The sequence below is a fragment of the Eurosta solidaginis genome, chromosome 2 (genome assembly GCF_040869045.1).
Source record: "Eurosta solidaginis isolate ZX-2024a chromosome 2, ASM4086904v1, whole genome shotgun sequence".
Lineage (NCBI taxonomy): Eukaryota > Metazoa > Arthropoda > Insecta > Diptera > Tephritidae > Eurosta > Eurosta solidaginis.
In genome coordinates, this window is record NC_090320.1 from 231207258 (window position 1) to 231230415 (window position 23158).

Here is a 23158-nt window from a genome sequence, read left to right on the forward strand (position 1 = left end):
ATAAGGTTTTCTATACTTTTTAGTTTTTATTTGGTACTACTGGGCTTTCAGTTTGGAAAATATTAACCCCATATTATATATTCAGTATCGAGAATCTGCGATGGTCGTTGGCACAAAAAAAAATATCAATATTCAGGCCTATTATGCAAAGAAATTGTTTTCCGTTGCTAGTATAAATGCGATATTTGTTTAAATATATAACAAGAAAAAACAAATTTCAATAAAAAAACATATTTATTTTATATTATTTATAAAGTTATCGACAACAATCAAAACAGAGCAAAAACGTAAACTCAAAAAATGCATAAACAAGAAGAACAGTGAAAAAAATGTGAATAAAATAAATGTTCATTAAAAAGATTCAATAAAAGCAATTTCAAATGTGCGTAATAGTGAATGTTTTATAAAGCACAACAACACAAGTGATCTCTAAAACCAAAAAAACAAAAAAAAAAAAACAATATTGTATGTGACAAAGCATGGATTCTGCCAGCACTGATGCCCACTCAATTACAAGTGAACACAGTGCTGCTTCTTCAACTTCCACAGCGCTACATGGCGCCGTATTAGCGATTGTAAAGCGCGAACGTTCCCCAACACCGGTTTCGAATGCTAAAGCAATGAACACCATTTCAGTGGCAACCAATCTTACAAACAATAATCATAATAATAACAGCAATCTTATTAACAACAATAACAATAATAGTCCACATCACAAATTAAGTCCAAGTTATCATCATAATAATAACAATAACAACAGTATATTGTTGGCACACAGCATGAATCCGACAGCACTGCTGATGCATCATCAGCAGCAACAACATCAACAACAGCAACATCAACAACAACAACAGCATCAACAACAACAAAATGGTTCACGTGATGGTCAAAGCAGTCGCGGTGGTAGTGGTCCAGGTGGTAGTGGTGGTGGCTCATTAAGCGGCAGTATTGGTGATGATCGTCCCTCGAATGGTGGACGCATGTCACATACGGGACGTGGTTCCAGTTGCTCACCAGCAAGTTCACCTACACGCCATCCTAACACTGTTAGTCCGGTAACATCGCTTAATCATACGATGATGCAACAAATGCAACAACAACATCACCAACTAAGTCCGCCGCCACATGTGACGGGTGTGCCTACACCGAATGGTTTACCAGCCGGTTTACCACCACGTATGCCACATGGTCTACCGCCTCATTCATTGGGTTTGCTTAACTCACTGCAAATGATGCATCATGCCTCGCCTCTGGAACTAATGGCCGCAGCACATCATCATGTGCCACCACGTTCCTACAATAGTCCGCCACCTATTTCCACTTCAGATCCCAGCGCCAACGAATGCAAGCTGGTGGAATACCGTGGTCAAAAAGTGGCTGCTTTTATTATTAGCGGTGACACAATGCTATGCCTGCCACAAGCTTTTGAATTATTTCTTAAGCATTTGGTGGGCGGTTTACATACTGTGTATACGAAACTGAAACGACTCGATATTGTACCGCTGGTGTGTAATGTGGAACAAGTGAGAATATTACGCGGTTTGGGCGCCATACAACCGGGGGTCAATAGATGTAAGCTGCTATCCTGCAAGGACTTTGATGTGCTGTACAGAGATTGCACAACTGCCAGGTAGGTGGGAATAGTTGTAAGTAAGGAAATATCGTTGGTAATTGTACCTATACCATTGAACTACTTAAATTAGTTGAATACCAAATTTGAATTGAAGTGATCGTTGAGAATTAGGTGAACTACAATGCACAAAACAGTTTCTATCTGGTCATTGATAACCCTTAAGTAGAACCATATATTTATTTCATGATTCGATTTTAAGCTTTATACGAAAAAGGTTTTTTAGCCCAAATTTAAAAAATTTTCATGGCGTCACTGTGATAAACCGTCTTTTAATTTATGATGTGGAACCAACGCCTCATTGGTCAAACCCAGTCGAAACTGCGAGCTTCGTTGGACTTTTGTTAGAGTATATAAATGACCATTTGTGAGTCCCCCCAGCGAGTTAGGGGGTTAGAATATACCCGCGGTAGGTAAGCCTGTCGTAAGAGGCGAATAAAATACCAGATTCAAGGGGTTGTGTACCGCAACCTTTTCAGATTGCCAGCGCAATATATAGCTTCTCCAAACCCAATTGTCAACCTCACTTATCCGTGCCGAATCCTGTTTCATTAACAGCCGAGACTCTGGTGCCCCGAACTCCTCATGGATCTAGGGGGTGAGAGGGCGGTATGGCCTAGAAGATCGCATGTGTCCATAAAAAATCGTTCCCGACATGGTCGAGCTTGGTACCCGAACGTACCGGACCTGCATCCGGCAAAGGACCATCAACTCGATAACACTCCCCAATGCCTTCGGGGTGTGTCCTTATCGCTACAACAACAACAACAACGATTTGTGAGTGATCGCATGTATTGGATGGGGTAAAGCACTGCTACAAGAAGAAAAAGAAGATATGTTTAATTTTTATTCAGTAATAATACAAATCTATGTGTGTAAAAACATGTATATCTCTATATATATAAATTCAAATTATATATGTATGTATGTATATAGGTATAGATCGGGTTGCGTCCTAAACGGATCCACCGATCACAACCAAATTTGTACAACCCACTAGAAACCTTCCAAGGATGATCATAGGCTAAAAATAATATCGATATGTAAAAGGGGCGTGGCACCTCCCATGCAAAATGAATATTTGGTACTACATAACTCTGAAGGTATTCACGCTAGATCATTGGAATTCGGTAAGGTGTTATATGAGGGCAATCCCTAACACGCCCAAGAAAATGTGGGCTGGGGGAGAAGGGGGCGTGGCACCTCCCATATAAAAGGAGTTTATAATACTGCATATCTCTGGATGTAGTAATGGTAGGATAATGAAAATTGGTAAGGAGCTATATGAGGTTAAGTCCTAACACCTCCAGTAAAATGTGGAATTGGGGAAAAGGGGCACCTTCCCTACAAATGGGATTTATCAGAACTATGGCTGCCGTGCAAACTTAGGTTATTATTACAGCTAAAGTTTGACTACAGAGTCGTTTAGCTGTTATTCCTTTTGGATGTGGCTTGACGTCAAGCTAGCAGACCCACACTTTTTTGCGAATATCTCGAAAACCAAATGAGCACCTAAATTATCTTTTGTGGCCCCAAATAGCACCTAAAATGCATTTAATTTTCAATCAACTTAGACTTGCTTTTGAGCACTTGGGTCTGCCAGCTTTACGCACGTGACTTTCAGAACTATGGCTGCCTCAAAACTTAGTTTATTTCAATACGTAAAGTTTCTTGCAGAGTTGGGTTTGGCTGTTATTCCTTTAGTATTCTTTTATGTTATCTTTAGGTTTGTTATTTTTGTTGAAGTAAATGCGTGCTTTTTCGTCTATAGACGCCTTTACGTACAAAATTTTCACTCCTTTAGAGATATGTGAGGGAATTTTGGCGAAAATACTTCAGCAGCAGCTTTTGCTAAACAACTTCTTGAAATTAATTATGGCAAAATTCCTATTTCTTTACTAACAGATTTGATTTCTTTTCCTGCAAGTTTTTGAGAAATTATGACATCACCTGAAACTTTAATAATGTTTCTCCCAATTATTGAATCTATCTTTACAAACTATAAATGGCTTTGAGAAAAGGCATTTTAGGCACCTTAAAATGAGTTTATTAGCTCTTTTGAGCCATCAGAAATTTCTTCTCATCGATTGATCCTTAAAAAAGGCCCATAATATCATAATATTTATGCTTCGTTATTTCGATTCTCCACGCTTATGTAGTGTGACAAGGCTTTTCATCACAAAACTTTTACGAATGTCATTGAAGCAAATCATTTTATCGGAAAATTTCGAAAATAGAAAAATTTAAAACCAAGGATTCCATTGATATCGATAGATTTGTCTTTTCAATTTTAAATGCCTCAAATTTCCTATCCCTATCAATGAAGCTCAAGGGCTATCAATAGCTGCGAATCAAGGGTTTTGTGACCGCAAAAAAACCTTTATAGCTTCAGAGCTTCTGCAACTCAATTGTCAACCTCACCTACGCGAGGGGAATCCTGTTGCAAATATGATTATATCATACAGCAACAGTCATTAGCTGTAGCAGAAGTCAATCTTACCAACTCATGTTTACCCATGGCCACTTACGCGTAGCTTGCAAATTTTTATAGAAACGTGGGGTAAAACCCACGGGCATAAGCTAGCACATAATAGGAATTATAATATTAAGGATTTTTTGCTCTCGGGATTTTTGGGAGCTGGAAAAAATTACCGTCTAAAAACAAAAAATTTTTTAGAAGTGACTTGACCTCAAATTTGCTGTTTGCTCTTTTATTTACCATAATTTTTTCTCCAGTGTAATCCTCGTTTTGCTCTTAAAAAGGGGAATTAGTGGGACCGATTTTAAATTATTCAAATGAATATTAATTTGCTGTTTTCTACTATTCCGGGACTTTGAAATTAATGATAAAAATATCTTCTAGTGAACCCCTATTATTATCTCCCCGTTATTTATGCAGGAATATGTATGACAAAATGGCAGCTGTCCCTGGAATGGTGGTTCTCACTTATGCGAAGAAGTTGTACTTTGTGACAACACCCTATGTTACTAATTACTTGAGTCTTACAAAAGCAGGACAAGTAGAGCTATGAGTGGTCAGCACAATTTCGAAATACCACTCGTCGGTCTCCATTATTTTCTTATTGATACCAAAGTTCGCTTAAAATACTATGGACTAACCTACTCCGCTCTTGAAGAGTTGCAAGTGTTAAATAATGGCGGAGGAATGAGCCAAAACTTGTATACTTTAAGTCAATATTTTGAAGTATAGTCATAGTCCGGGAGAAAGGAGCTGAACCTATAATGACGACCGCTATATATACCGCGTAACTGTCAGGCAAAAGTGAGTGCTTGAATCAAAGCGCAATGTCTTATATGTTTCGTTAGACCAATAGTCCACAAAAGTGGATTACTTTGTCCAACATTGTTGTTGTTGTTGTTGTTGTAGCAATGCTCGCCCCACCTAATAGCCGCGACCGATCACAAATTGTCATCAATATCCTCTAACGGGAGTCCAAGGAAACTTGCCGTTTCAACAGGGGTGGACCATAAGGAAAGGGGTGTTAGAGGCGTTGGTTCCACATTACAATTAAAGAGATGGTTGGTGTCATGTGGGGACACATAGCAAGCAGGGCATACATTTTGTATGTCGGGGTTGATTCTGGATAGGTAAGAGTTTAACCTGTTACAGTATCCAGAACGAAGTTGAGCAAGAGTGACACGCGTTTCCCTGGGGAGTATGCGTTCCTCTTCTGCGAGTTCTGGATATTTTTCTTCAAGTACTGGATTCACCGGGCAATTCCCGACATAAAGGTCCGACGCCTGTCTATGGAGTTCACCAAGGACCTGCTTGTGTTTTTCCGCTTCATACGGCTGGGTTCTCAGGTGCCGTATTTCCTCAAAATGCTTACGGAGATGACTCCTTAGGCCCCTAGGCGGTGCTGGTTCGTCAATCAGATGTCTGTTGGGATGCCCAGGTTTCTGGGTATTCAACAGAAACTGTTTGGTCAGCATCTCATTTCTCTCCCTGATGGGGAGTATTCTCGCCTCATTATGCAGATGGTGTTCTGGGGACATAAGAAGACAGCCCGTGGCGATTCTGAGAGCAATATTTTGGCAGGCATGTAGTTTCTTCCAGTGGGTGGTTTTTAGGCTTGGCGACCATATGGGTGACGCGTAGCACGTAATCGGCTGGCTAATTGCTTTGTATGTGGTCAAGAGCGTTTCTTTATCTTTTCCCCAGGTACTGCCAGCAAGAGATTTGGGGATTTTATTACGGCTCTGAATTCTTGGAACAATTGCGGTTGCGTGCGCACCAAAATGTAGATCCTGATCAAACGTCACACCCAAGATTTTGGGGTGTAGGACAGTCGGTAGCGTAGTGCCATCGACGTGGATGTTCAATATGGTCGACATTTGGGGCGTCCATGTTGTAAACAAGGTCGCGGAAGATTTAGTCGGTGACAATGCCAGGTTTCGCGAGGCGAAAAAACTGGAGAGATCAGGGAGATAGCCGTTTATTTTATTGCATAGCTCATCGATCTTTGGGCCTGGGCCTGTGGCCATTATTGTGCAGTCATCGGCGTAGGAAACGATTGTGACTCCTTCCGGTGGTGAAGGTAGCTTAGATATGTAGAAATTAAACAAAAGCGGGGATAGGACACCACCCTGTGGCACCCCTTGTTTAATTCTCCTTTGTTTTGATGTTTCGTTTCTGAATTGCACCGATGCCTGCCGACCACCCAGATAATTTGCGGTCCAACTTTTAAGACATGGGGGAAGGGTGGACCCTTCCAGGTCTTGCAGTAATGAGCCATGGTTGACCGTATCAAAAGCTTTTGATAGGTCTAACGCTACGAGTACTGTTCTATGGTGGGGATATTGATTCAAACCGCAATTTATCTGGGTGCTAATGACATTTAGCGCGGAGGTAGTGCTATGGAGTTTTCTGAAGCCATGCTGAAGAGGGGCTAGCTGCAAATGTGCTTGGAAATAAGGGAGCAAAATGGCTTCAAGCGTCTTTGCCACTGGCGATAGGAGAGATATCGGACGATATGACTCACCTACGTTAGCTGGTTTCCCAGGCTTTAGTAGCGGGACCACCTTGGCCATTTCCATTTCTCGGGTATGACAAAGGTGGAAAGAGACAGGTTGAAGACATGCGCTAAATATTTGAAACCCTCTTTCCCTAGGCTTTTAAGCATCGGCATGGCTATGCCGTCTGGGCCCACTGCTTTGGATGATTTAGCGCGACCAATGGCGTCCTCAACCTCTTTAGCGGTGATGTTGATTGGTGACGCGCTGAATTTGTGTTTATGTGCGTGTCTGTTGGCCCTCCGTCTATCTTTGTCGACCGTAGAATGCATTATATATTGTCGGCAGAAAGCGCTCGCGCATTTTTTCGCATCCGACAGCACCTTATCGCCAAAGGCGATGGAAACTTTGTCTTTGTGCTTAGTCGGATTCGATAGGGACTTTACGGTGGACCAAAGTTTACCTACACCGGTAGAGAGGTTACAACCTCTTAGGTGCTCTTCCCATTTCGCCCGCTTGTGTTCGTCCACAAGCAATCTGATGCGTTGGTTTATATCCCTTATTTGGGGGTCGCCTGGATCAAGCTGTCTTATAAGGTCGCGTTCCCTCGCTAAGCTCGCGGCCTCCGCCGGGAAGTGGGGCCGGATTTCGGGAATTCTCCCGGCGGGAATGAAATGTGCCGAGGCGGATTCAATGACCTTACGGAAGGCACGCTCCCCTTGGCGGGCATCAGTCGGGATAGGGAGGGCAGCAAAGCTCTCCACTTCTTCCCACTTTCCTTTTTTGAAGTTTATGAAAGTGCGTTTTTCGGTGACGATGAAGTCGGCGGTACGCTCGAACGAAATAAGTATGGGCACGTGGTCGGATGCCAATGTTACCATCGGCTGCCAGTTGACGCAGTTTAAGAGTTCTGCGCTTACGATTGAGATATCTGGCGAGCTATGACAGCTTCCTACCATACGAGTGGGGGCGTCTCCGTTTATTGTGCAGAACGTCGTTTCGTCTATTTGATCCGCCAACATCTCACCCCTACTGTCCGCCCGCAAGTTTGAATGCCATAGGTCGTGATGGGCATTGAAATCGCCTAAGATAATGCGATTGTTGCCAGTGAGTAAGGCCTCGATATTAGGGCGGTATCCACTGGGGCAACAGGTGACAGGAGGGATGTAGATGTTGATGATTTCTAGATTTGCATCGCCTGACCGGACAGATAGGCCTTGACGTTCTAAGACATTGTCACTGCGGTCGATGCCAGGATCAAATATATGATATTGCACAGAGTGGTGTATAATAAACGCGAGGCCGCCTCCATTTCCGCTCTCGCGGTCTTTCCTGTGGACATTATAACCAGAGCAGGTCTGCAATGCAGATCTTGCTGTGAGTTTAGTCTCTTGAATCGCAGCAATGCGGATGTTGTGCCGCTTCATGAAATCCACTATCTCCGTAATCTTCCCAGTTAGTCCATTACAGTTGAACTGCAGAATTCTGAAGTGCATGAGGGGTGACGCCGCCACTCTAGGGGTAAGTGAGGGGTGACTATGCCTAGGTTGTGGAAGGCCAGGACCCAATTGCTGTTGTGGCCTTGGGACTGGGCGCCCTTGGGCAAGCATTGGGGTACCCGGATGATTTGGGTTTGCGACCTGGCAACATGGCGCGATGAAACCCGTCGAGGGGTTGCCGTCACGGAGACCAGAACATCTAGGAAAGTGGCACCACCCAAGGCAGGAGCTGCATTGAGCGGATGTCGCAAACCTATATATTCTGTGCTGGCAGACGGTGCAAACGGAGGCAGGGACTCTAAGAGTCTGTTTCCCTGACCTGCACGATTGCTGCCAGAAAAGAGGGGGGGGGGGGGGAGAAGAAGACGAAGGTAGTAGTTATGAGTGGTATCAGCTGTTTGAGTTGTTGGCGCCGTGGGGCGCGAGCAGCAGCGGGTACTTGTTGTGGCTTGCTGAGCAGCGAAGCTGCTGGAAGGTAGTGGGGATACGCTTAGGCGTAGACTACGGGACGCCCTTGGGCGTGAGCAGCAAGGAGCCACAAAAGATTTATAAAAGTTACGTGGACGTCGGGTTTTGGGATCAAGCCCAGAACAACCTGTCCGATGCAACCATCCCTTGCACGAGACACACTGAACAGAGTATGACCGTCCTAAAAAGATTCTTTTCTGGCAGATGCAGCAAAACCATTTCTCATGACCGGGGTCAGGAGACGGACCCGGATTGGGTTCGATACCTTCCCGGAGTGAGAGAATATGTAGCAGTCCTGCTGCAAGGAGCTGCTGGGAAGATGACAATTTGTGGGAGGGACGAAACAAATTAAATGGGGTCACACTGAAATGACAGTCCTTGGTCGGGAAAAATCCCGAGTCGCTCCGGTACATAGAACCGACTGCCTTGGGAAGCGTTTGTCCAACATTTAATACAGCCAGTATGAAACCTTTGTTGACAGTAACTAACAATTGACAACGGCCCCCAGTAACCGCCGCCGCCACGTTTTTGTTTCTGCCCTTTGTATTAAGTTCGCAAAACCATTGTTACATCCGCAAAAACACTCCAAGGGGACAAGGGGAGTGATGGGGATGTGGGCAGTCCTTTTTCATGGTTGGCTGTTTTCCATTTGTTTGGTTTTCTTATTCTAAAAACTGTACTTAAGGCGAAACCCCGAACAAACGTATTCAGCGCCACCGCGAGAAATTTTACTCTAGCCCTTCCTGAAGGTCGTAGCTCTTTGCCAAGGCTCTATTAATTACTCCTTTTGTATATCGCCTTTCACTATACTAGGGGCAACGCGTTATTATTGGACTCAGTGTATTGCGTAGCGTGACAGTCTCCAGTTACTCTTATCGTCTATTTTGCAGGTGTAATATGTTTACAAAACTTCTATTGATCCCTCCTACCTTTCAAGCTGAATTTTTGGAGAATTATATTAAGGCATTTATATTCAAATTATATAGAAAGTTTTATTTTCTAATGAATAGTTCCGTTTTAGTGGCATTCATTATCAGCTTATTTTGCTGTTTGCATGAGGCTCACTTAAGTCAGGATTCCTATACCTGTGACCAATATCTGCGTTTGTTTTGCTCTAAAGCTTCCATAATTTCAGTTACTATCCACATTCATTAAAAGCCTTACGCAATGCATTCAATTGCTCTATTCTCCTCTAGGCAGCAAAAGCTAAACAGGGCTGTCCAGTTGTTGTTGTTGTTGAAAGAACGATAAGGACACTTCCCGAAGATTTTGGGGATTGGATATAGATCCGGCACGTTCCGGTAACAAGCAACATTAAGGTACTAGCCGAACTTCTGGGGAACGATTAATATGACCAAATGTAACCTTCTAGGCCATCCGTCCCACTCGCACCCCTACTTCCGTGAGGAACTCGGGGTTGCGAGAGCCTCGCCTGCTGTGTAACCGGATTCCCCTTGCGTAGGTAATGTTGACAATTGGATTGCGGCAGCTAGGAAGCTATAAAGCTTTTTATTGCACTTATCAGCCCATTGAATCCCTTTTCATCGTTAATATAATAACATAAACAGGTCTATCCAGTATTTCGCTTATTGGTCATATCATGAAATTTAACCGGCCGTACCTCGAAAGATTATATTACGGACTGCATGGCTAAATAAGCTGGATCTTTAAAAATTAAACCAGTTTTGATGGTGACCCTTCTACAGCCAGTCAATGTAGCATAAATTGTGTGAACGAGTCTTTGATAACCAGCGGAGTGGACCCTAATGTCCAACCCCTTCCCTTGCGCTGATTACAAATAATCAATTTATTAAATACAGCAGCGCAGTTTATTCTATTTTATTCTCTAATGCGAATTGTAAAATCAATGCGCTATTATTTAGGTCGATCGCCGACATTAATGACGTCAAAGTCGCCCCGGTTGAACTACGTATGAGCTAAATAAGAAATTTTCTCATTTCCTGTTTCCGCTTTGTTAGAACTTAAAATGAGAATCAATAAAAAGTAGACAAATACACAAATTCACGCACCCAAACTGTCAGTAATCACACACATAAGTCATTGCAAAAACAAAAAATGGGCGTGGTGTTCAACCAACTGCGTGCGACTAGTAAATCAAAGTAAATATAGTAAAGCTTCCATGAGCGTCAAAGTTGTACACTGAAAGGAAAAGACTGGTAAAATCAACCGAAATACGGGTCAATTCAACCGAAATTTCTGTCAATTTTTATCCATCGCAACAAGATGTTGAATCAACTGCGCACAAATCGTTGATTCGTAATTGACCGTTTTAGTAGTGAAATGAACAAAAAAAGTTGTTGCGACAGCTTTGTACGAAAGTACCTATGTTGTGGCATTTGCAAGGCAGATGAGTTTTCACTGAGATCTTTTCATGGCAGAAATACACTCGGAGTGCTTGCCGAACAGTGCCGAGGGGCGACCCCGCTTAGGAAAATTTTCTTCTAATTGAAAAACCTTATTTCTAAAATTTTTATGTTTCTTTGCTCAGGGTGTGACTCCAGGGTCTTTGGTGTGGTAGGCGGAGCATACATAAGTACAAAGTAGAGAGCGCAGTGAGCGTAAAAATTGAAATTTGCTCATGTATTGACTGTTCATGTACGCTGTTGAAATGACCTGTGAGATCAGTTGTGTTAACAAAAAAATAGATTGATTAGGAATCTGTCAATTTTACAGAATTTTGTTAACTTAAGAGCGACAATTTCTCTTCTGTTGAAATGACTAAACTAATTTGTTCGCTTGAGAAAGAACTCGGTCGAATTAACCATAATTTGATCAATTTCACCGAATCTCTGTTAAGTCAAGAACAGCAGAACCGATTTGTTGATTTTACGACCACCATTTCTTTCAGTGTATGTATATGTCAAAAGACTTCAATTATAATTGTGTTCATGAATTTTTGCTTTTCTTATTTTACTCACACACACACGCACATTTATTATAGCAAATCAAATGGCTAAAGCAAACCAATTGTTAGTTCGACGACTGACTTGAAATGTCAAAGTGTATGCAATTGCTTTTGAGTGAACATAAGCCGCCGCTGCTACTGACGCGCGTCCCTAGCGTGCACGCCTTAATATAGGCTACGTTTATTTGTACACACAAACACATGCTTAGTATGTGAGGCTTGTCAGCTAGAAAATACGTAATGGCAAATACATAGGAAGCCTATTTGCTATGTAATCAAAAAAGTTTTTCGATCGCTTCGTTGGACATTCGCCAGCGTTGACATTGAACGGAAATACGCAATGCAAACGGAATTTACTTGCACTACACGCTCCGCCATATGCCTGCGAGCGTTCTTTCATTCTATGCAGTAGGTTTATTTTATGCGCAATCAATGCATAAAATGTAGCAAATAAAAAGTTTTTCACCTACATTTGCTTGTATGTGCTTATGTGTTGAGGAGCGGTAACATAAGGCCAACGCCCATAACGTAAATTGACCTTATGACTACTTCAAATGGCCACAAAGTCAATTCGGCAGAGAGGTTGCCTTTACTACAAGCAATGATTTGAAGAAAAATTAACGAAATCGGTTAAAGACCACGCCCACTTTTATATAAACGATTTTTAATAGGGTCGTGGACAAATAAAATAAGCTATATCTTTGCAAAAAAAGTATGGTATTATTTCCCAATGTATGGTATTTCATTTCACAAGTGGATTTATAACAATAGACAGGTAAAACTTCAAATTTAAAAAAATGGGTGTGCCACAGCCCCTTTTATGACTAAGCAATTTTCTGTGTTTCGGGAGCCATAACTCGAAGAAAGGTTAACATATCGTAATGAAATTGTGTACACATATTTTCCTTATAGCAGAAAATATTTCTAGTAATAATGGACGGGATCGGTTAAAGAACACGGCAACTTAGATATAAAACAAGTTTGAAAGGGTCGTAGACTAGAATAATAAGCTATAACTTAGCAAGAAATAGTTTTGAATCAATGATATTTCACTTATCAAGTTTTATTTTAAGAGGAAATGGGGAGATATTTTTTTTAAACGGGCGGTGCCACGTGTTATGTAGAAAAGTAATTTATCTGAAATGAAATGTACAATTGAAGCCGCTGAGTATATAATGTTCGGTTACAACCGAACTGAGACACCTTTACTTGTTAATATTAATTTCGCTGCTGTCATTTCTGTTTTTGTTTTAACTGTATGCGCACGTAACTGGCATGCGTGCGCTGTCAACTGTTTTTCCGGTTGAAAACTTTCAAATTTGTACTTTTCAAAGTAAGTAAGTAGTTAGTATTCGTAGTTTATTCAAGCAACAGAAATTACTATTTTTAGTTTCTAGCACAATGAGCTTGATCTACATTTACTTAAATAATATAAGTACCATATCTTATTATACAGAGAGTGACTACTTTAATAGTGTTACAAAAAAAAAAGTTAATATATTTGGGAATAGATGTTATTTTTCGTGTAGGCCTGCGGGCATAAAAGACGAATAAGAAATCTTCCAAACACCTCCAGAACTTTTAGTTACGTGTGAAAAAACGATTTTTCGTACCTTGTTGCACTTATGACAGTTAAATTTAACAATGTATTTGCGTACTTCAGTTATAACGTGTTCAAATCAAACTGATGAACTTTTTCCTAGACTGCGCTGCTTATAAACTCTCAGTTGCGTATTTATCCCATGGTCTGTCTACTCTAGAGTTTTCGCGAAGCGAACAGCCTTTCGATTGGATGCCTATTTACTTTTCTCACATCTCTGCTTCTCGCATTCGCTGTTGTCTTCTATTGTCGTCTGCTCCTTTAGCTGATGTGCACGTATGTTGCTAACATCCGCCACAATATATTTAAAAAAATACCCAGTAATACACAAATTATTCCTTTATTACGTGTTTTTCCAATATTGGGGTAGCCTGGTAACACCATTTTATAAAAGGCTCAGAGTTAACTGGAGTGACCCAAGTTATCTTGATGATCCTGCAACCTAGGTTTCAGCAGAATGTGGGAGCGTTTTCGTGTAGGCAAAATTTTTTAACCAACAACTCAATTTTTCTATTCTGGCTTAATGTTGGAAAGTCCAATTTTGATGTCGTGTGCTGTGGTCGCTGGTCTCTTTCCAGCTCGTCTATTGTATTGTTATTGTAACAATGATTCGCTCCGCTTTATCCTCCCGATTACTCAAGAAATAACCATCAAAGTATTTCAGCGGAAGTCTAAGGAAATTAGCAGTTTCAACAGTGCTGGAGCAGTGCGTATTACAGAATGCATCTCCCTGCTATCTTCTTTAGTGATGCTTAGCAATTTAGCAGGAGCTACTTGTTCGTTTCTAACGATGTTTAAATGTAGGAACTTCCGCCTGGCTATGTAGATAGCGTTTATGTTCATAAGGAGATATATGTACATGTGCATTTCCTGAAATAGATTCACTCGGTAACAATGTCAAGTTACGTGTGGAGAAAAATCTGTAGAGATACGAGAGGTAATAGCTTGTTTTGGAGTATCGTAATCTTTTCTTATAATCCCTTCAATCCGCGAGGACATTAACTTGTCAGACAAAGATACGTTATTCATTTATGGTCCAGATATCCAAGAAAACTTACTGAAACAAAATCAGTTTGGGATTTAAGTTGACCTATTCTACGCCTCTTAACCCAAAGAGTCACTAAGTTCCAAATTCAGGACGAGGGCAGAAGTTTGAGGTCTGAGCATAACCGTTTTGGTGGAATTTCTACCAAAAGCAATTATCCTACAACAATAAAGAATTCTGTAAAGAACAAGGCGAATTCAGTACCAGGTTATGCTTTCCCAACAGCTGATGGCTGCTTCTTGATTATTTTCCGTACAATGCCTTATACAGTAATATGTCATCTAATCGAAATCAATGAAAACTTTCCTTCGACTTGACATTCTTCTGTACGCCGAATTGGGTGAATTCGCTTTTCCACCGCCTTGTATGCAAGGCGAAATCTGTATGGTGTTGTTATCCCAACAGCTGATTGCTTTTTCTTGATTATTTTGATTTACATATGCCCCTATTACCGTTTACAACTCAACTCTGGTTGGGTTGAAATTTCGCAATTTGGTATTACAGATTACAACTCAACCTGTCAAAAAAAAATTTCGGTTGAGTTGTCTAGCCTTACAACTTTTTGTGGCATTGCCGTTTACAACCTTGTGTTGGTGTAGTTGTCAAAGACGTCAAAATCTTACAACTGCTTACTAGCAGTTGTCTCATGCAATTTTGCAGTTGTTTTGAAAAAATGTTAAGTTTTAGAAGACGGTTCACCACCTAATTTTTAACAAAAATGTTCAAAGTTGGTATCAAAAGCCACGTTTAGACCTCCGATTTAAGAATCCGAAAACAAAAATTGTAATTCTTTACGACAGCATGACACTGCTAATACGCGTCCAAAAATATCGAGAGGTTCCAAAAGACGCGTATTAATCTAGAGAACCGAAGGCGGAAAATAAACATTTTATCTCTGTCCGGAGATATTTTCAGTTGAAGTTGGCGATTTTCATGTGGTTGTTGTAATGTTGTTGTCTTTTTTCGGTTTGTGTTTAATATCTTTTGAACGAGTTAAAATTTGTATTTTCCGCCTTCGGATTATTAATACTGATGTCAAGACGCGTCGTTTAATACCTCTCTCGATATTTTTGGACACGTATTAGCAGTGTCATGCTGCCGTAAAGAATTACCACAAACATTAATTCTAATAAAATCTAATTTCATGTGGTTGTTGTATTTTGCCAGATTTTTTGTATACAGCAATGCAGAAAGGTGTTGGACCCAACCAGGATTATTTTTACGAATCGCGGCCAAAGGCTGCCAACGCAGAAAGATGTTCTTTGCAAAAAAACTGTGGACCGGGCCTCATATTTCGGACCCTCTCGGGCCATTTTGTGGGTCTTTGTAAATATCTTTCGAAAGAAATAAAATTTTTAATTTTCGCTTTCGAATCCTAAAAACGGAGATGGAAACCCGTCTTTTGATACCACCTTTGATAAGAGTTAGATGGTGCACGGGCTTATAAAACGTTACCAAAAAAAAACAAAAAATTTAAAGCCGGTAGTTAAACCTTTTTTAATCAAACAATAATAAACAATTTTGTACACATTTCTAGAAAAACCAACGTTTAAACGAATTACATTGAATAACTTTTTGACTTTATTGATATTCCATAGTTGGACGAGGCTGGTCGCAGTTTGGATGCAGCCAAAATAGGTGAAATTATGCGAGTCCCATTGATACTAATCACTACTCCTGGGAATCCTATTTGAGTAAAATACAGTTTTTTCTGTTAGGGTTTTAATCTACTTCGCACAAATACGCTTCTCAATTATATCTAATACCAGTCCAACACCAAAATCATTTCCACAGCATATTTGATAGCTGCCGTCAGCAAGGAATCGGAGTGTGGCGCATAATTTTAAAATACGAACGCGTATGCGGAAATGGTTCTTAATTTTGTTTAGTACTGAGTAAAATGCTTCCTTTCCAATCTGCAAAATAACTTCTTATGAAGCTCATTATTTGTCACTTAAACATTTTCTTACTTGGTGCTTGGTAGTTCCAAGGAATTGGAATGATCACGCGAATGTTTTCCGTATTCGCGAAATGTCAATCACCAACATTTTTGTCATTATAAAATAGATTTCATATAATATTAATAAAAAAAAAACACATTTGAAAATGCTTAAATATCTGCCACAAATTGATCAGCTGTTCATTTATCTGTCAAATCATCACTTTCTTAGCTTGGCAGCACCAATTCAACTTCAACTGAAATAAGTTGTAATTCGTAATACCAAACAGGAGTTGAGTTGTCTGAAAGTTGAGTTGTTTTAATTACAACCCAACCAAGTTGAGTTGTGTACCGTAATGGGCCCTATAATGTCAGTTAATCGCAATCAATGAAAATTTTCTTTTGACTTGACATTCTTCTGCACGGCGAATTGGTTGAATTCTCTTTGCCACCACCTGCTATGGATTCGCCTTGCTTGTATGAGTTCGGCTTGCTTAAGAAATTTAAAAAATATTCTTTAAAAATATTCAAGAAAGTTGACTAAAAAAAAATGGTTGCTTATATTAATTTTTTTGTTAAGTAAACAGAACAAAAATAAAATGTAAAAATATGAGAGCAGAAATTTAATTTAAAAATTTTGTTGGACGCCATTTGCTTCTCACTGGTTTTACCTTGTAAAATGTGTACATGGTTCCCTTATTATTCATTGGTTGCTTGGTTGGCGTGGCAAGTCCCCCAGAGTTCAATTAGCACTGATTCCCGCTTCTGAATTAAGCAATAAAAAGTATCGAAAGAAAACTGACAAATGTTAGTGGATAAATACTGTTATTTTTAAAGTTTCTAATGTGACGTCGTAAATAATTATCTAAAAGAAAGTGGAGTTAGTTAATCTATTTATAACTGAAGAACGGATGAACAGATTTGGCTGAAAATTTGTAGAGAGGTTGCTCGCAACGGAGTGGAACTGAGATGCGGAATGGGCCTGGAACAAAATACATACCACCCTCTGGGACTGGCAATGAGGGGTGAAGAAGAATGAGAAGAACTTGAAAGAAGAGAAAAGAGGGAAGGAGAAGGAGACTAAGAAAGAGATAGAGTGAGACGAAGATAGAGATAGATGAATCGAAAAAGATGGAGGGAGGAGTGAATAAAAGGATTAAGAAAAAGTGAAGAGGGCAGAGTTAGATGGAAAAAGCTTATTAATATGTATGCAGATAGACCAAATTTAGGGCAGAACAACGTCTGCCGGATCTTCTAGTATATCTGAGAAGCTGCCCTTGAGTTCTGAGATGCTCTGAGTGAAATTTAATTATATTTCTGTAATGTCCTGCCCAACCTCGCAGTAGGGTAGATACGTATTGTATTTTTACTGTATTCCAGTCTTCTTCGTATCGCCATGTAACAAAAATCCAATGCTTGGTGAATACCGCAGTTGGTCTTCATATACATATATCTGTTATCCATCATAATTTTGGTGGAAGATATTGTTTCGTTATAAAATTCTACAGAATGCTAGAGATTGTACAGTAGGGTGGAGTGAAATTATTTTTTTTCGAAATCGCTTTTGGCTGACCTCCAGAAAGTTGCCTTTCTAGACCAGAAATAAGGTAAACAATTTTTATTTCACTCATCGTAAGTATAGAGGTGCCCCAATGCAACTAAACTTTGAAAAATACGGTAGGTACACATTTTTTTTTTGGTTGTTATTTTTCTCATTGATTTCAAAGCCTACTGATATTCATGATTTTGCTCAATTTTTTGGGGCTGGGGGCACCTCAAAACGCCATCCTACGAAAATAATATTTGATGGTTTTGGTTAACTCTTATAAAGACAACTTTTCATTGCTAGGCCATTACAAAAAAAAAAAACAAAAAAAAAAACTCCATAGGGTAGCCAATTTTTATATATCGCAACAAGATGTTGAATCAACTGCGCACAAATCGTTGATTCGTAATTGACCGTTTTAGTAGTCAAATGAACAAAAAAAGTTGTTGCGACAGCTTTTTATGAAAGTGCCTATGTTGCGGCATTTGGAAGGCAGATGAGTTTTCACTGAAATCTTTTCATGGCAGAAACACATTCGGAGTGTTTGCCGAACAGTGCCGAGGGGCGACCCCGCTTAGGAAAATTTTCTACTAATTGAAAAACCTTATTTCTAAAATTTTTATGTTTCTTTGCCCGGGGTGTGAACCCAGGGTCTTCGGTGTGGTAAGCGGAGCACGCTACCATCAAACCACGGCGACCGCCATATACATACGTAAATATGTGCCTACATATAGTACACAGCATACATAAGTACAAAGTAGAGAGCGGTGAGCGTAAAATTCTCTTTGAAATTTGCTCATGTATTGACTGGTGATCGCTGTTGAAATGACCAATGAGATCAGTTGTGTTAACAAGAAAAATCAGTTAGATTGATTCGGAATCTGCCAATATTACAGAATTTTTGTCACCGACTCTCCGTTAAGTTAAGAACAACAGAACCGATTTGTTGATTTTACTAGCACCATTTCTTTCAATGAAGAGATACAATTTTGATTAAACCCTTAACTCGAGCGCACCAGACATCTCAACCAAACCAAAAGTTTAAAAGAAAAGAGATACTTCTGGCGTCAATGAAATACTTATTTTGTACAAAGTTTTGTCTCGGCGATTACTGGGATTATTAGTAAATCAAGCATACAGTTAATTAGATATGAAATTGAAAAGCCCGAAATTTCAGATTATGAGTTAACTCCCTATTAATCTAGGTGTGCAATATGTTCTGCATAACGATGTGATGGCTCGGTGGGTAGAACGCACGAATCTGATCCTCCGTACACTTCGACTTAAAACCTGCCTTTTTTTTGTAATATATAATAAATAATATATAATTCTCAGGTTTAGAAAAAATTTAAACCAAATTTTGCGCGCCCAGTTTTATGACAATCGGTATAATCTATATTTTAAACCAAGTTTGATTCGGTTGTTTATGTAGCACCAAAAAGTTTCAGTTCTGGACTCAGGTGTGTAGTAGCAAGTATCCAAAAATAAGTTATGTCATATTTGGTCATATTTACTGTAAGGGGTAGAAAAGTGAGAATTTTGAACACTCCTCTGACATATACTTTAGCCAGAATGCGGGACTATTCATACGTCGTATTAGATGAGCAGGTATAGTTTTGATGTCTCGTTATAATAAATCAAGAAAAAATAGCTCTCCAAAACTAGCAATATTTTTACAATATCAGTTTTTTAACTTTTCTATTAACAAAAAAAAAAAAAAAACAAACAACAACTGCAATATTCCTGTGGGTTATTTAATTCCATTAAAATATATATTTGCCAACCACTTAAATTTGCAACAACTTCTGATAGCAGCCACTTAACTATGGTGAACCGCAACATTAACTTCTGCACAAAATCCACAAATAGACTCCCTCATCTAGAAACGTATTGGCTAATTTCATTGCAACAACTAAAGCAGCTAAATTGGCTTTTAGTAAAAACATAAACGAATCATGAAAAAAATTAGCAAAGAAAAAACAACAAAGAGTATATATGTAGTAGACGCGAGGTAATGGGGGATAAAGGATAAATGGTACAACTCAGTGCGACTCGAATGAAGGCCAACTAAACAACTTGACAAACACATGAACAACACTTTAACCGGTCTAAGTCGGCTGTGGGTAAGAAACGGAAAGACCTGCAAGCAGGATCACAAAAATAGGACTACCAAAAGGTATTTGCAAAAATTTAAAAGAAATTTTCAAAAATGCACAATGAAACCGAATGCATAAGCAAACATACAATAAACATTTTTTACATTTTATATGCACACATGTTAACATTTACGAATGAACTGAAAACAAACACGCATTCAAACATATGTAATGTGAACTGAGCACAAGGAACGAACGAACTTTTGTAAAAACCAGCAAAATTGTAAGGTTATAATTACCCTTTTGTTCGTTTGAACGCTCAGACGGTCTGACGGTCGACCTGTCGAACCTTTGTCTGTCGATTGGTCTGTTGGTCACATGGACGTCGTATGTGCAATAGTTCATTGAGGCAGCTTTTGTACACGCAGCAGTTATCGTGCTATTCACAGTGGGGCGCATCAAACCGCCAACAACCAACAACAACTTCGCCTGTGCAAAAAAGCATGCCGGTTCACATGTAAATATTATGTTTTCACCATTTTTCACAAAGATATATAAAAATAGCAACAACAGAAAAATAAAACACGCAAAATACACATAAATATCTGCCGTTACACATGTAATTACTTATTAAATTTTGTTTGTAAGTACAAATGCAACGTGAATATTTTTTGTCTTGGCTCTTCATCGTTGTCCAAATGATGCCCTTCTGAGCTATATAAAAGTTTAATTTCTCCCTGTCAACAGTTTGCCGCCTCTGTTTTGACTGATCGAATTGGTTTTTCAGGTGTATATCTACTATTTTTATACTCAGCTGAGCAGAGCTCACAGAGTATATTAATTATATTCGCATAACAGTAATCCGTAACGGCATAAACTAATCGAGATAGATATATACTTCTATATATCAAAATCATTTGGGCGAAAAAAGAAATTCATTTAGCCATGTCCGTCCGTCCGCCCGTAAACACGATAACTTGAGTAAATTTTAAGGTATCTCAATGAAATTTGGTATGTAAGTTCCTGGGCAGTCGATGTTTAAAATGAACGAAATCGGACTATAACCACGCACACTTTTTCGATATCGAAAATTTCGAAAAACTGAAAAAGTGCGATAATTCATTACCAAAGACGGATAAAGCGATGAAACTTCACCTACCATGTTGAACTTATGACGCAGAATAGAAAATTAGTAAACTTTTGGACAATGGGCGTGGCACCGCCCACTTTTAAAAGAAGGTAATTTAAAAGTTTTGCAAGCTGTAATTTAGCAGTCGTTGAAGATATCATAATGAAATTTGGCAGAAACGTTACTCCTATTACTATATGTGTGCTAAATAAAAATTTGCAAAATCGGATAACGAACACATCCACTTAAAAAAAAAATTTATTTAAAGTCAAATTTTAACAAAAAATTGAATATCTTTACAGTATATAAGTAAATTATGTCAACATTCAACTCCAGTAATGATATGGTGCAACAAAATACGACAATAAAAGAAAATTTAAAAATGGGCCTGGCTCCGCCCTTTTTCATTTAATTTGTCTAGAATACTTTTAATGCCCTAAGTCGAACAAAAATTCGCCAATCCTTGTGAAATTTCGTAAGGGCGTAGCTTCTATGCCGGTAGCTATTTTCTGTGAAAACTGGCCAAATCGGTTAAAGCCACGCCCAGTTTTTATACACGGTCGACCGTCTGTCCTTCCTCTTGGCCGTTAACCAGATAACTTGAACAAAAATCGATGTATCTTTTCTAAACTTAGTTCACGTACTTATCTAAACTCACTTTATCTTGGTATTAAAAGTGGGCGAAATCCGACTATGACCACGCCCACTTTTTCGATATCGAAAATTTCGAAAAATGAAAGGAGATTGGATTAGTTTTTTGACACAAAATATAACTTTTAAAAAAACTTTGTAAATGGGTGTGACACCTACCATATTAAGTAGAATAAAATGTAAAAGTTCTGCAGGGCGAAACCAAAAGCCCTTGGAATCATAGCAGGAATACTGTTCGTGGTATTATGATTTTCTGAGTCACCCTGGTCCACATTTGGTCGATATCTCTAAAACGCCTTCACAGATGCAACTAAGGGCCACTCCCTTTTAAAACCCTCATTAATACCTTTAATTTGATACCCATATCGTACAAACACATTATAGAGTCACCCCTGGTCCACCTTTATGGCGATATCTTGAAAAGGCGTCCACCTATAGAACTTCTTAAATACTCTGTAATACCTTCCATTTGATACCCATGTCATACAAACACATTCCAGGGTTATCCTAGGTTCATTTTCCTACATGGTGATTTTCCCTTATTTTGTCTCCAAAACTCTCAGCTGAGTATGTAATGTTTGGTTACACTCGAACTAAGCCTTCCTTACTTGTTTCTTTTGTATTAATTTTTATGTATTTCGAATGTTAATGTGTATGCCTGTTAATGATATGGTCACATTACATTTTTTTCAACATGAAATATATATATTTTTATAGTGATCCAAAAAAATATAAATGGTTAAAACCGAAAGTTCTAGAACAGAAAAACATGAAGTTGGGGATAAACATCAATATGAACTTGTCCTAAAATCTCTCAAAGGAGACAGAGGTTGATGATTGGATCCAATTGCTGAAAGTTACAATCAATATTTGTATCCTTATATCGCTTTAATCGTGATAGATCCCAGACAAGGCGTATTGAGTACAAGATGATTTTATCCCATCGTCTGGTTCCTTCTTCTTGATAATTTATAATATCGAAATCAATGCTAATTATACTCAGCTGAGCAGAGCTCACAGAGTATATTAACTTTGTTCGCATAACGGTAATCCGTAACAGCATAAACTAATCGAGATAGATATAGACTTCTATATATCAAAATGATCTGGGTGAAAAAAGAAATTCATTTAGCCATGTCCGTCCGTCCGTCCGTCTGTCCGTCCGTCTGTAAACACGATAACTTGAGTAAATTTTAAGGTATCTCGATGAAATTTGGTATGTAGGTTTCTGGGCGCTCATCTCAGATCGCTATTTAAAATGAACGAAATCGGACTACAACCACGCCCACTTTTTCGATATCGAAAATTTCGAAAAACCGAAAAAGAGAGCCCAGGAACCTACCAAAGACGGATAAAGCGATGAAACTTGGTAGCTGCGTTGACCTTATGACGCAAAATAGAAAATTAGAAAAATTTTGGACAATGGGCGTGGCGCCGCCCACTTTTAAAAGAAGGTAATTTAAAAGTTTTGCAAGCTGTAATTTGGCATTCGTTGAAGATATCTTGATGAAATTTGGTAGGCACGTTACTCCTATTACTATATGTGTACTAAATAAAAATTAGCGAAATCGGATGACGAACACGCCCACTCTTAAAAAAATTTTTTTTTTAAGTCAAATTTTAACAAAAAATTTAATATCTTTACAGTATAAAAG

General features: G+C 39.2%; 1 protein-coding gene across 3 annotated transcripts in view; it reads left to right on the forward strand.

Annotated features, from left to right (window-relative positions):
* Positions 1-276: 276 nt before the first annotated feature.
* Positions 277-23158, forward strand: part of dac (dachshund) — a 113818-nt gene continuing 90936 nt past the window's right edge. For all 3 annotated transcript variants that reach the window (XM_067767235.1, XM_067767236.1, XM_067767237.1), the window contains exon 1: positions 277-1630. In XM_067767235.1, the coding sequence (XP_067623336.1) occupies positions 480-1630 (1151 nt within the window). In that variant the 5' untranslated portion in view covers positions 277-479. The remainder of the gene's footprint in view (positions 1631-23158) is intronic.